This window comes from Pleurodeles waltl, chromosome 3_1 (genome assembly GCF_031143425.1).
Source record: "Pleurodeles waltl isolate 20211129_DDA chromosome 3_1, aPleWal1.hap1.20221129, whole genome shotgun sequence".
Lineage (NCBI taxonomy): Eukaryota > Metazoa > Chordata > Amphibia > Caudata > Salamandridae > Pleurodeles > Pleurodeles waltl.
Window position 1 is genome coordinate 653138934 of NC_090440.1, and position 14655 is coordinate 653153588.

The 14655-nt window shown below is 42.1% G+C and overlaps 1 protein-coding gene across 1 annotated transcript in view; it reads right to left on the minus strand.

The window, feature by feature from the left end:
- Nucleotides 1-1868: 1868 nt before the first annotated feature.
- CTSD (cathepsin D) overlaps nucleotides 1869-14655 on the minus strand; it is a 62681-nt gene continuing 49894 nt past the window's right edge. Inside the window, exon 9 of the mRNA XM_069223160.1 lies at nucleotides 1869-3196. Within this exon, the coding sequence (XP_069079261.1) occupies nucleotides 3029-3196 (168 nt within the window). The 3' untranslated portion in view covers nucleotides 1869-3028. The remainder of the gene's footprint in view (nucleotides 3197-14655) is intronic.

Below are 14655 nucleotides of genomic sequence, written 5' to 3' on the forward strand. Positions count from 1 at the left end.
ATTCAGAACTGTATGTTCAGTTTTGATCTGAAGCTCAGCCCATAAGGGGCTGTTATTTGCCAAGTAAAACAAGCAATAACTAGTGCAAAACTGAGTCAACAGCATGAACCAGGACGAATACAGACCCCAACTTTCACACAACGCCAAGTTAGTTGGATTCAACCTGGACACGAAACTCAGTCTCAAGGATCACACTGCCAAGGATACAAGGACAGCCTGGTACCATCAGACCTGAGGCAATAATGTAAAAAAAAAAAGAAAGAACAAGCTAGACAGCAGATGCAGACCTTCTCTATCAATGCAGCCAGCTTCTGGTACAACATTCCTGTATTTATCAGGACAATACAAACCCTGCTCAGGAACGAGATAAAGACACGCTTCTTAAAAGAGCACTACATCACAGTAGAGTAACAGTTCACTTCTCCAAGAACCCTGTGTCCCTTCAATCAGTTGACTTTGCATGGGGCTCCGCAGTGGATAGGATAGGATTACATCTATAGTTCTAATACCTTCATCAGCTTCATCCAAGTTATTTTCATGGAGAAAAATGGAAGTACTCCCAAGCTGAGGCTTACATCTCAACACCTGCCAAAAAACGGTACATAATTGGAAGCCGCGGCCAATGGCCAGAAGGCCAAGGAAGCCGCAGGTCAAAAACGTTTGGGAACCACTTATGTAGTATAACGAACCTTAAGTGCATACGCATGATAACTGTTTGTATGTAAAGCTATATAAAATGGCGCACAAGTGAAAAAGCAATGAACTGTTTTGGAAAGGCATGCTAACATTAAACATACACAATTGTTTAAGCTACGAAGCCCTGAAAATGCCACATTTTTGTTTCAGGAAAGGATGGAAATGCACAAGATACTGAGGTGCACATGCTTTAATTTTTTGCAGGAGTGTTGGAGGCCCTTGTGAAACACCTAAAATACAATGAGAAATAAATAAGGTAATTAAATATTTCAAATCTGATCGGGCTTTATTCCATATAGAAGAGCGGACTCTGCTTGGCTTGCGAGAAACTGTGGGCATGTTGTTAGGAGGATGGTTGTGCTTTCTGTCGTATGCACAATGAAGTGACATTAATTGAAATTTCTAAATCTGTTCAATATTACATATTTAAAAAATATTTGCTACAATGAACATTTGGGATTTGAGAGGGATAATTATCTTAAAACACTGAATGTAACTCAGGGAGTAGCACCATAAGTATCCTAGAAGGCCTGGTGAAAGGGAGGCCTGCAGACACCGGGACATGGAGTGTTAACTAGCCTGTTGCCCAGCCTGGGATAAGGGAAAACTAAAGAAACTTCGAACCAGCTCTTCAGCAAACAAAGCAATTTGCCTCTAGTCACATCCACCCTAAAAATAACAGTTCTCAGTAGTCTCCAGGAGTCAGGCACCCGCACCGAACAACAACAGCATATTCATTTTCATTGATTTACAGTTCAGTTTCTTATAAACTCATGGTTATAGGTAAACAGAATCTAGTTTTTACTATCAAGTCACGCTGCAAGGGCTGACTTCTGACGAGATCTGTTTATAGCATGCGGAATGACTAAATTGCTGATCTCTGTTTTAGGCCATCAGCAAAGGTACCAGTTTGGTTTTGATGGCTATCATCGCTCACATCTAGCATTTACTTTTTCACGGTTGAGTGATACAGTGCATCCTCCAAGGATGCATCGAGAAGACAGATACCAAGACGCCCCCGTAGATGTCCCAAATACCTGCATTGGAAATTGGGTGGTTTGGAACCATTTTCAGAGCAAAGCTTTGGGACAATCATTATGGGTACACACATGTTCAGATTCTCAGGTTTAGCATGTTTTACACTCGAACCGAGGAAATAATATAAAAAGACATTTATATTTTAGCAATTCTTTAGTTGCTTTATTCATAGTTTCATTTTTCTCAGTGTGTTAACAATAGGAAAACAAAAGAAAATTAACAACTTTCCTAAGAGTTCTGTCAGAGCTTCGAGATCACCAGAGGCTGATTGTCCCAAGGAAAAATGTACAGACCAGGATTTTGGAACCGGTTGGTTCCTCTGAAATGTGTGGTTGGGCAGGCTGAGTCACAATATGCATGTCAGACAAGCGATTATGTCTCAGCCCTAAGGTTCTCTTCAAAGACACTGAAGGTTGATCGATACCTCACAATCTCTGCTTTTCAGAGGTAACAGCCTTTTGAGAAAATCATCTCTCGCTCTGGTGCAATATTCTGGGGCAGAGCATAGAGGTATCACCTTATGTGTAGTAAGGCTTTTGTTCTCACCTTAAGGCTGTATTTTGAGAGCGTTATTAGGACAAATGTGAAAGGAAGGTGTTTGCTTATATACCATTTGAAAAAAAAAACAATATTTCTAATAGGGTGCACAAATCTGTGTTTTTCCTCAAACAACGCACACCAAAAAAAAAATTTTTCCTTTTTTTTTTTTTTTTTAAAGCTCTGGCAAACCTCTAGTGCACACTATGATAATTCGCTCAAATGGTTGAATCTGCATGGCAACCAACATGTGTGCTGTTGTAATCGTATCACATAAACGCCACCATGTGAAGAGCAAAGGTGGAGACTCCTCAGTTCTTTTAACCACGTTACGAATTCAGACTTTAAAAGTCATTAAGGTTTGTTTGATCCAGGGAAGACCTGTCAGCATCCCGCTCTGTGGATTGGTGTATTTCATCAGTAGACAATTCCTCCTTTTAGGTCTGGCCTAGAGACTTCTTAAAAGCATCCAATTCTTTAATGTACAAGTGTTCAATTAATCAAACGGACAAGCTATTTTTCACACTTCTACAAGACCACTGTTTCAGCATCTACTCCACAGCCTGGTCCGAGCCAGATGACCGAGACTGTGGATCTTAAGTAATGGTTCAAGGAAGCACAAAAACAACCCCTCAATATTTAGGAAACATTAGGAAGTCTAAAAGCGCAGCCACTCTTAATTTCGAAAAACATGAAAACCCATTTGAAATAGGTGTGGTTGTAATTTGGCCATGTGCATGGGTGAAGACCAGGCTGCTTATGAAGATCGGGCCTTAGCAAAGCCCACACGGTCATTGTCTCGGTCGAAAACTGTGTAGTACTGGCCAATGAAGACATCACCTAGGATCCAGAGTGGCCCGGCAGGCGGGGGAATGTCCAATCCCATGAAGCCGCTCAGACAGATAGTTTGACCTGCTTGAGAAACCTAGAGGGTGGATGGAGAGAATGAAAAAAAGAGAACACATTTTAAGTATGGCAGTAGAGATCAGGTATTACTAGGTCAAGATTACTCAAGGTACCAAGTTACATGGGAAAGTAGTTCACACAGTCCCGATTTTTTCCTTCGCAATTTGGGATTTATGACCCCGATTTTATATTGGCATAAGTAGGGCTACAAGCTGCAGAATGCAAAGTTAAAAGTTGGACTAGATGAGGAACTTGTGTGTGGACGTGGCAATCTTGAAAGCTTTATGAGGTCTACAGCTGAACTACTGAACTTAGTCAAATTAAAGGTTCTGGTCCTATACAAAAGACTTATCACTAAGGTTATTCACTCATGACACTCCCTAAAATCAGCAGTTGTCAGAGTAGGTGCTCAGCTTATGCCTACAAACTGATGAGTCCACATAAAGAACTTACCCGAAGACTATTTGAAGTAATTACTCAATTAGTGTAGAAGACAAGCATCCACTGCTGGTGTGAATCTGTAACACTGACTTTTCAACAATGAGGTTCTGGTAAGAAACCAAAAAGCTTTGCACGTGGAGCCAAGGTGTGAATTAATAATCCGAGTGCAACTAACCCATCCTAAACCATATAGGCCTGTAAGTCTTAAGAACAAATATGGTGTGTTATCAGGATGACGTTCGAAGAAATGTGCAGCCACATGGAAAATGTCACTTACCCAGTGTACATCTGTTCGTGGCATGTAGTGCTGCAGATTCACATGCTGTGCATATATCCCCATCTAGTGTTGGGCTCGGAGTGTTACAATTTGTTTTTCTTCGACTAAGCCTTTTTTCTTTTTCTTCGAGTCACAGGACTGAGTGACTCCTCCTCTCGGTGAAAGTGCACATGGGCATGGACTCCTTTGTTAGATTGTTTTCCCACAGGAGGGAAAAGTAAGGAGTGAAGAATTGTGTATGTACAAATATATATGTAGAAAGTAAAGAAGATGTCCATGCAATGTATATACATATTTACATAATTAAGTACTACAACGACTACAAGCGTTCGGGGAGGAGAGAGGGCACATGTGAATCTGCAGCACTACATGCCACGAACAGAAGTACACTGGGTAAGTTACATTTTCCAATCAATGGCATGTGTAGCTTCAGAGGCACATGCTGTGCATAGAATGAAAAGCAGTTCTCTTCCCTTGTAAGCGGTGGTCAGCCCGTAGGAGTTGAAGTAGTTAGAAATAGTGTTTTAAGCACTGCTTCACAAACATTTGCTTGTTGTTGAGATAACATATCCACACAGTAGGATTTAGTAAATGAGTGTAGTGAGGACAATGTGGCTGCTTTGCATATGTCTGACATTGGTATATTTCCTAAGAATGCCATTAAGGCACCCTTTCTTCTAGTGGAATGTGCTTTTGGAGTTACTAATAGATGCCTTCTAGCTTTGAGACAGCAAGTTTTAATACACATAGTCCATCTAGCTAATCCTTGTTTGGAAATAGGATTACCTTTATGAGGTTGTTGGAAAGCAACAAAAAGTTGTTTAGTTTTTCTAAAGTCTTTATTTCTGTCTACATAATACATTAGAGCTCTTTTGAGATCAAGAGTGTGGAGATCTCTTTCAGCAACAGAATGTGGCTGTGGAAAGTAGACTGTCAATTCGACTGACTAATGTGAAGGGTGAAACCACTTTAGGTTAAAAAAAATAATTGATTTGTCTAAAGTACTACTTTGTGGTTGTGAACTTGGAATAAGGGTTCTTCTAAAGTAAATTCTTGAATTTCACTTACTCTTCTTAAGGAAGTAATTGCTACCAAAGAAAGCAACCTTTCATGGGAGAAACTGAATAGTGCAAGAGTGCATTGGTTCAAATGGTGGACCCATAATTCTTGTGAGCACAATGTTAAGATTCCAGGCAGGAGCTGGTGGTACTCTAGGTGGAATGACTCGTTTAAGCCCTTCCATAAATGATTTTATGACAGGAATTTTAAACAGAGAGGTATGTAGTCCGTTTTGAAGGTAGGCTGATATTGCTGTTAAATTAATTTTAATATATGAATATGCCAGATTTGCTTTTTGTAAACAAAGCAACTAGCACACAATATCCTGTACTGATGCTTTAAGCGGGTCAATGTTTTTAGGCTGGCAGTAATATACAAAACGCTTCCATTTATTAGCGTAGCACTGCCTGGTTGTAGGTTTACGTGCTTGTTTTAGAATGTCCATACATTCTGATGTAAGCTGTAGGTATCCAAATTCTGTGACCTCAGGAGCCAAATCGCCAGGTTGAGCATACTGGGATTCGGATGCCTGATTTGACCTTTGTTTTGAGTCAACAGGTCTTGTCTGTTTGGAAGCTTGTGGTCTGGTACTACTGAGAGATCCAACAGTGCTGTGTACCAGTGTTGACATGCCTACATGGGAGCTATGAGTATCATAGTGAAGGACGTGTGACGCGTTTTCTTGACCAGAAACAGTATTAACAGGGGGGGGGGGGGGGGAAGCATGAGCAAATATCCCTGACCAACTGATTCATAGAGCATTGCCCTTGGATTGAGGGTGTGGGTATCTGGATGCTAAGTATTGGCATTTTCCGTTTTCGCTTGTAGCGAAAAGGTCTATGTTTGGTGTTCCCCACATTTCAAAGTAATATTGAAAAAACCTGCGTTTGAATTTCCTATACGGGTATTTGTTGCTGCATCCTGCTTATGAAGTCTGTTAGCTAGTTGTGTATCCCTGGGATGTATTCCGCTAGTAGCTGAATGTGACTCTGAATTGCCTATTTTCATATTGTCTGTGCTAGAAGGAACATTTGGGATGAGTGTGTCCCCCCATTTTTGCAGATTATACATTGTTGTCTGTCCTTATTAAGACTGTTTTGTATTTGATCAGTGGTTGGAATGCTTTGATGGCTAAGAATACTGCCAGTAATTTCAAGTGGTTTACGTGGTACGTTTGCTGGACTGAGTTCCATTCCCTTGTATTGTAAGGTTGTTGAGATGGGCCCCCCAACATGTTAGTGATGCATCTGTTGTGAATATGGTCTATGGCACGGGGTCCTGAAATGGCTGCCCTTTTGATAAGTTGGTGTGATTCCCCCATTGTAGAGTTTTGTAAATTTGGCAGTCCATCAACACTAGATTCTGCAGTTGACCCTGTGCCTGAGACTATTGCTGTGAGAGACACTGTTGCAGTGGCCTCATGTTTAGACATGCATTGGGCACTATTGCTATGCATGATGCCATCATTTCCAATAGTCTAATGACAAACCTTAGTGTGTAAGTTTGGTTGGCCTAAAATTGGGATATGGGAATCTGAAACGCTTGTATTCGTTGTAGATTTGGGTAGGCTAATGCTGGCTTAGTGTTCAGAATTGCTCTTAGATAAGTTTGAATTTGTGCTGGCTGAAGGTGAGATTTCTGGTAATTGATTGTGAACCCTAATTTGCGTAGGGTATTGATTATATATTGTGTGTGCTGTTGACAGTTTTGAATGGTGCTGGCTTTTATTAACCAGCCTAGATAAGGGAAGACATGTATGTGCTGTCTTCTGAGGTTTGCTGCAACTACAGCAAGACATTTTGCGAACACTTGGTGCTGTTGTTACTCCAAAGGGTAGTACTTTGAATTGATAGTGCTTGTCTGCTATCACAAACCTTAAATACTTAGGGTGAGCTGGATGTATTGGAATGTGGACATAAGCGTCAGAGTGACCATGTGAAAATGCTCTGACAGGATATATAGATTTAGAGTCCTGAGATCGAGAATGGGTCTGAGAGTACCATCTTTTTTTGGTATAAGGAAGCATAGGAAATATACTCCTGTTCCTTGTTGAGGGATGGGAACTATTTCTTTTGCCTTCTTTAGTAGTAGAGCTTGTACCTCTTGTTTGAGCAGAGCTGTGTGTTCTAGAGAGAGCCGGTGATAATGGGGTGGAATGTTTGGTGGAGTAGAGATGAGCTGTAGGCAATAACCATTGTAGATAATTGAAAGTACCCATTGATCTGTAGTAATTTGTTGCAGGGAGAATGGAATTGTTGCAGTCTGCCTCCCAAAGGAGATGTATGTTGTTGTGGAATGTCTGGGAAGTCACTATTTTATGGATGTAGAAGCACCCTTTGAGGCAGGGAATTTACCTCTAGACCTGAAATTTTGTCTTCTGTAAGAGCCCCTGAATGACCCCCTTGTATAATACTGCTGTCCTTGTTTTGAGTGGGAGGTGGAAGCCTCTGTAGGTTGGGTTTTAAATCCCCCTCTAAATTGTGGGTTTCTAAAGGAACCCCCGAAATGGTGTAGTAAAGGGATCCCATGGCTTTTGCTGCTTCTGAATCTTTTTTAAAAAATTCTATAGTTGTGTCCACCTCTGGTACAAAAGGCTGTTTGTTAACTAGCATATTAGGGACCGCCTGCTGTTCCTTGGGTTTGAAACCAGAGGACCTCAACCAAGCATGTCACCTAATGGTAATGCTGGTATTGATGCCTCTAGCTGCAGTATCAGCTGCATCTAGAGCAGACCTAAGTTGATTGTTTGTGATGGCCTGACCTTCCTCTACAACTTGCTGTGCCCTTTTTTGGTGTTCTTTGGGGAAATATTGCAAGAATTCTTGCATCTCATCCCAATGTGCCCTGTCGTACTTTGCTAACAGGGCCAGGGAATTGATTGGCAGCTTGTGTTCCTATTCCTACTCTTTTCCCTGCTGCATCAAATGTACGGCTTTCTTCGTCAGTGGGGAGGTATCCCCAGAGGACAGACTATTGGCACGCTTCCCGGCTGCACTGATCACAACAGAGTCTGGCAGTAACTGCTGCAAAATGTAAATTGGGTCTGTTGGTGCAGGTGTATATTTTTTTGTTAGTTCTTAGTGTTAGATCTCTGGCTTTAACTGTCTCTTTGAAAATATCATCTGCATGTTTAAGCATACCAGGAAGCATTGGTAGACACTGGTATTTCTTATGAGTTGAGGATAGGTCATTGAAAAGGAAGTCATCCTCTAAAGGTTCTGCATGCATTTGCACTTCATGGTATGCATGTGCTCGGGAGATAACTTGGTTGTATGCTATACTATCCTCAGGTGGAGATGTCTGTTGGGATAAAAATCCAGATGGTTGGATGGGATTGGATCTGAATCATAGATATCCCATGGATCTAAGGTATAGCTAGAATCACCCCTTTCTTCGTTTTGTGAGGAAGTGTGAGTGTGTGGGTGAAGGTGGTGGTGGAGTAAGAAGTTGTGGTGGAAAAGGAAAGTTGCAGTGAATGTGGTGGAGAGAGCTCAACATGTTTTGGCTTTTCCTTGTAGATTTTTGCCGGTGGTGGGGCAGTATCCAGAGTTTCCTTTTAGTATGTGGAGGTGGAGAAGTAATTTTTTCAGTCTCTTTCTGGATTTGAATTATCTTTTGTTTGCTTCCATATCCTCCAGAATGGGTTGAATGTCCGATTCTTCCATTTGATGTTCTAAAGCATGTTTTGTGCTTTTAGAGGAATGATCCCTAAATTTCTTGGGCACATGCTTCATTTGAGTTGAAAGCCCCGTTTCTTCTGTGTAGGTTGATTTTTTCGGCTCCAAAGTTGGACTGAGGTGTTTCGGCACCGAAGCAGAGCGAGCTTGTTTCGGATCCAATGCTGTGGGACGTCGACCCGGTACGGAGGTGGAGGCTTGCATTTTGCGGCTCGACCCAGACACGAAACAGGCTTGGAAGCCTGTTGAGGGAGTGCCCTGGCCTTTTTTGGCACGAAACCCAAGGGTCGGTCAACGATTAATTCTTTTCAGGTGGAACCATGGCTAAAAAGCAGTGATGCACCCAAGGCCTTGCTTGATTTTTTAGTTGTTGGTGTTGGGACAGGTGTACTCGCGTACTGAGCTGCCGATATTGCCTGGCTGTCCTTGTCTGAATCCTGCTCAGAGTCGGAGTCTGGAATCAAAACTGCCGTTTATGCCTGCTCTTCGTAAAGGACGTCGGTGGTGGGATCTGAGAGTTTCGACACCATCTCCATTCTTCTTGCCCTTCGATCATGCAATGTTTTCTTCGATCGAAAAGACTGGCACGCCTCACAACTTTCTACTCAATGTTCTGGAGAAAGGCAGAGATTGCTCAGCAAGTGCTGGTCGGTGTATGGAAACTTGGCGTGGCACCGAGGACAGAATCAGAATGGAGGCCGATCCATGAGCCTATGCTGCAGTAGGCTGAACAGGCCTGAGGAGGGTGCGGGTGCCCTAAAGGGCAGCTATTTGTTCCCGACGGTATTAGCAGATCGAGTGCAGAAGGAAACAGCGTTCAAAACAATACCAACGGTATGAGAAAAAGGTAGTAAGTTCAGAGAATTTCTAAACCGAAAATCCCAGAGCGAGAGAGAACACGTCCAAACCAGATGGCAAAAAGAAAACAATATAACAAAGGAGTCGATGCCCATGCGCACTATCACCGAGAGGAGGAGTCACTCGATCCTGTGACTAGAAGAAAAAGAAAACCGGTTTCTTCGAAGAAAAACAATTTGTAACACTCCGAGCCCAACACTAGATGGCAATATACATGCCATCAAACATATATAATGAAAATGTCACTTACCCCAGTGTACATCTGTTCGTGGCATGTTCCGCTGCAGATTCACATGCTATGCATACGTCTGCCATCTAGTGTTGGGCTTGGAGTGTTACAAGTTGTTTTTCTTCGAAGAAGTGTTTGAGTCACCGAATCGAGAGACTCCTCCTCTTCGGCTCCATTGCGCATGGGCATCGACTCCATGTTAGATTGTTTTCCTGCAGAGGGTAAGGTAGGAGTAATAGAGTATAAAGAAAAGAGATGTCCATGCAAATAGAATATATATATACATATGTACAAGTGGTTGTTTAACTTAAACGGCTACAGGCTTCCGGGGAGGTGGGAGGGTGCATGTGAATCTGCAGCAGAACAGGCCACGAACAGATGAACACTGGGTAAGTGACATTTTCTGTTCGCTGGCACGTGTAGGTGCAGATACACATGCTATGCATAGACTAAAAAACAGTTATTCCTCCCATAAAAGCGGTGGTTAGCCTATAGGAGTTGAAGTTGTTTGACATAATGTTATTAGTACAGCTTGACCTACTGTGGCTTGCTGCGCTGCTAAAACATCTACACAATAATGTTTAGTAAATGTATGTGGTGTTGACCAAGTAGCTGCTTTACACATTTCAGCCATTGGTATATTTCCTAAGAAGGCCATTGTAGCACCTTTTTTCCTTGTGGAATGAGCTTTAGGTGCAACTAAGAGTTGTCTTTTAGCTTTAAGGTAACATGTTTGGATGCATTTTACTATCCATCTTGCTAAACCTTGTTTTGAAATGGGGTTACCAGTATGAGGTTTTTGAAAAGCTAAAAATAGCTGTTTTTTTTCTGAATGGTTTTGTTCCATCTATGTAGTACATTAGAGCTATTTTAATGTCTAATGTATGTAGAGCTCTTTCTGCCACACAATCTGGCTGTGGAAAGAAGACTGGTAGTTCCACGGTTTGATCGATATGGAAAGGTGATACAACTTTAGGAAGAAATGTAGGGTTAGTTGTAGTACGACTTTATGTTTATGTACTTTTATGAACGGGTCTTCAATAGTAAAAGCTTGAATTTCACTAACTCTTCGCAATGATGTAATTGCGACTAGGAAGGCATCCTTCCAAATTAGGAATTGCATTTGACATGAGTGCATAGGTTCAAATGGTGGGCTCATAAGTCGCGTAAGCACTATGTTTAGATTCCACGAAGGAAATGGAGGTGTTCTGGGTGGGATGATACGTTTTAAACCTTCCATGAGGGCTTTGATAACAAGAACTCTAAATAAAGAGCTGTGCTGTATATTGTGCAAATATGCGGAAATTGCAGTGAGATGTATTTTTATGGAGGAGAATGCTAAATTTGATTTTTGTAAATGAAGTAAATAGCATACAATATCTTGTATTGATGCTGTAAGAGGGGCAATTTGTTTCGATTGATAGTAATATACAAATCTTTTCCATTTGTTGGCATAGCACTGTCTGATAGTGGATTTTCTCGTTTGCTTAATTACATCCATACATTCAGTTGGTAGTTGTAAATACCCGAATTCTATGACCTCAGGAGCCAAATCGCTAGATTGAGTGTGTTGGGATTTGGGTGCCTGATCTACCCTTTGTTTTGTGTCAACAGATCTGGTCTGTTTGGGAGTTTGGAGTGTGGTACTACTGACAGGTCTAGAAGTGTTGTATACCACAGATGACGTGCCCACGTTGGAGCTATGGGTATCAGATTGAGCGTGTTTTGACGCAATTTGTTGACTAGAAATGGAATGAGTGGGGGGGGGGGGGGAAGCGTAAGCAAATATCCCTGACCAATTGATCCACAGAGCATTGCCCTTGGATAGGGGATGAGGGTATCTGGACGCAAAGTTTTGGCATTTTGTGTTTTCGCTAGTAGTGAACAGATCTATGTCTGGTGTTCCCCATTGATGAAAGTATTTTTGAAGTACCTGATGGTGAATCTCCCACTCGGGTGTCTGTTGAGGATTTCTGCTGAGAACATCTGCTAATTGGCTGTGTATCCCTGTAATGTACTGTGCTACCAGGTGAATCTGGTTGTGTATTGCCCATTTCCAAATATTTTTGAGTCAGGAGGGAGAGTCGGGACGAATGTGTCCCTCCTTGTTTGTTTAGATAATACATGGTGGTCATGTTGTCTGTTTTGATCAAGACATTTTTGTGAATAAGGAGAGGCTGAAAAGCTTTGAGAGCTAGGAAGACAGCTAATAGCTCTAAGTGATTTATATGTAGCTGTTTGTGTTGGGCATCCCATTGTCCTTGAATGTTGTGATTGTTGAGGTGAGCTCCCCAGCCAATCACTGATGTATCTGTTGTAAGTATGTTCTGAGGCACAGGGTCTTGAAATGGCCGCCCTTGGTTTAGATTTGTGGAATTCCACCACTGAAGGGACATGTATGTTTGGCGGTCAATCAACACTAGATCTTGAAGTTGACCCTGTGCTTGTGAGCATTGTTGTGCAAGGCACTGTTGCAAGGGCCGCATGTTTAGTCTTGCATGTGGAACAATTGCAATACACAATGCCATCATGCCTAATACTTTCATGATTAATTTGACAGTGTACTGTTGACTTGTCTGTATTTGTGCCAATATATTGTGAAAAGCTCGTATTCTTTGAGTATTTGGACTTGCAAGCGCTTTTTGAGTATTTAGTATTGCCCCTAAATACTGTTGAATTTGCGCAGGTTGTAGTTGTGACTTTTGGTAGTTTATGGAGAATCCTAGTGTGTGCAAGGTTTGTATTACATATTGCGCATGGTTTTGACACTGTGTATGACTGTTTGATTTTATTAGCCAATCGTCTAGATATGGCAAGACATGAATGTGATGTCTTCTTAGGTAGGCTGTGACTACCGCCAGGCATTTTGTGAATACCCTTGGAGCTGTTGTTATTCCAAAGGGTAACACTTTGAACTGATAATGCTTTCCTTGAATGACAAACCTGAGATATTTTCTGTGCGCAGGATGGATGGGTATGTGAAAATACGCATCTTTGAGGTCTAATGTTGCCATAAAATCGTGTTGCTGAAGTAGTGGGATAACATCCTGTAGTGTCACCATATGAAAGTGTTCTGACAGGATGTAAAGATCGAGTGTTCTGAGATCTAATATTGGCCTTAAGGTTCCATCCCTTTTGGGAATGAGGAAATAAAGTGAGTAAACTCCAGTCCCTATTTGATTTTGTGGCACAGCTTCTATTGCTTGTTTGATTAATAGAGATTTGACCTCTTCCTACAACAGAGTGATATGGTCTGTGGATTGCCTGTGTGGTTTTGGTGGAATGTTTGGTGGAGTTTGTATCAATTCTAGGCAATAGCCATTGCGGATAATTGATAATACCCAGCGGTCTGTGGTAATGTTTAGCCAATTGTTGTGGACATCTTGCAGTCTTTCCCCCACAGGGGAGTTGTGAATTGGAAAGGAATGGCATAAGTCACTGTTTACTTTGTTGTGAGGGTTGTTTTGGTGTTTGATATTTTCCCCTGCCTCTGGGGTACTGGCCTCTATAAGTTCTTTTGAAACCACCTTGTTAGTATTGAGGTTGGTAGGCCAGCTTTGGCTGTGACGTGGATGCCTCGGCAGTTTGGGCTCTAAATTGGAGTTTACGAAAGGATCCCCTGTATTGTGTGGTATACAGTGCACCCATGGCTTTTGCGGTTTCTGAATCCTTTCTCATCTTTTCAATAGCAGTGTTGACTTCTGGGCCGAAAAGCTGTTTTTGGTTGAATGGCATATTCAACACTGCCTGTTGGATTTCAGGTTTGAATCCTGAAGACCTAAGCCATGCATGTCTCCTTATGGTTACAGCAGTGTTGATGGCTCTGGCTGCTGTATCTGCAGAGTCTAGGGCCAACATAATCTGATGGTTAGTGATGGCTTGCCTTTCCTCTACTATCTGTTGTGCCCTTTTTTGCTGGTTCTTGGGGAGATGCTGGATTATATGTGTAATCTTGTCCCAGTGAGCCCTGTCATATCTAGCCAACAATGCATGAGAGTTGGTTATTCTCCACTGGTTGGCTGCCTGAGATGCCACCCTTTTCCCTGCAGCATCAAACTTCCGACTCGCTTTGTCTGGTGGGGGTGCATCACCATACGACTGTGAGCTTGCTCTCTTCCTTGCAGCTCTTACAACTACTGAGTCTGGAGGTAGTTGTTGGATAATATAGACAGGATGGGAAGGGAGTGGCTTATTTTTTTTCTCCAGTCTAGGAGTAATTATCCTTGCCTTTACTGGCTCTTTAAATATCTGGTCAGCATGTTTTTGCACGCCGGGGAGCATAGGAAGCGACTGATATGTTGCGTGCATGGAGGAGAGTGTATTAAATAAGAAATCATCCTCTAATGGCTCAGTATGCATGGTGACATTGTGATATGTTGCCGTCCTAGCTATCACTTGAGTGTAGCCTGTACTATCCTCTGGTGGTGAAGGCTTAGAGGGATAGCAATCTGGGTTATTGTCTGAAATGAGGTCTGGATCATAAAGATCCCCTGGATCCACATTGTCCGCTGCAAATCAAATGAGTGCAATGGTGACTGCATAGGTGTAGGACTGGTAGGAAGAGAGATAAGTAGATGTGGAGAGTGAGGAGGAGACTGAGGAGGAGAACATTGAGGAGGTGGAGGGCTCTCCTTTGTTTTTGGCACTTTAGCTGGAGGCTGTGTAGTGTTCAATTCCTCCTGAAAGGCTAATTTCCTCTTTGGTTTTGGAGGAGGTGCGGTTAAAATTCTGCAGTTTCTTTATGGATATGAATCCTGGCTTGCCTTTCATCCATTGCTTCTATTTGTGAGTCCTCCTCAGTAGTTTTGTGGCTTTCTTTAAGTGCTTGTGAAAGTCCATGCTCCTCAGTATAAATAGGTTTTTTCGGCTCCGAAGCTGGCTTTTTCGGTATGGAAAAAGATGGGGTTGAAGATGGTCTCGACTCCGAAAATGATTTC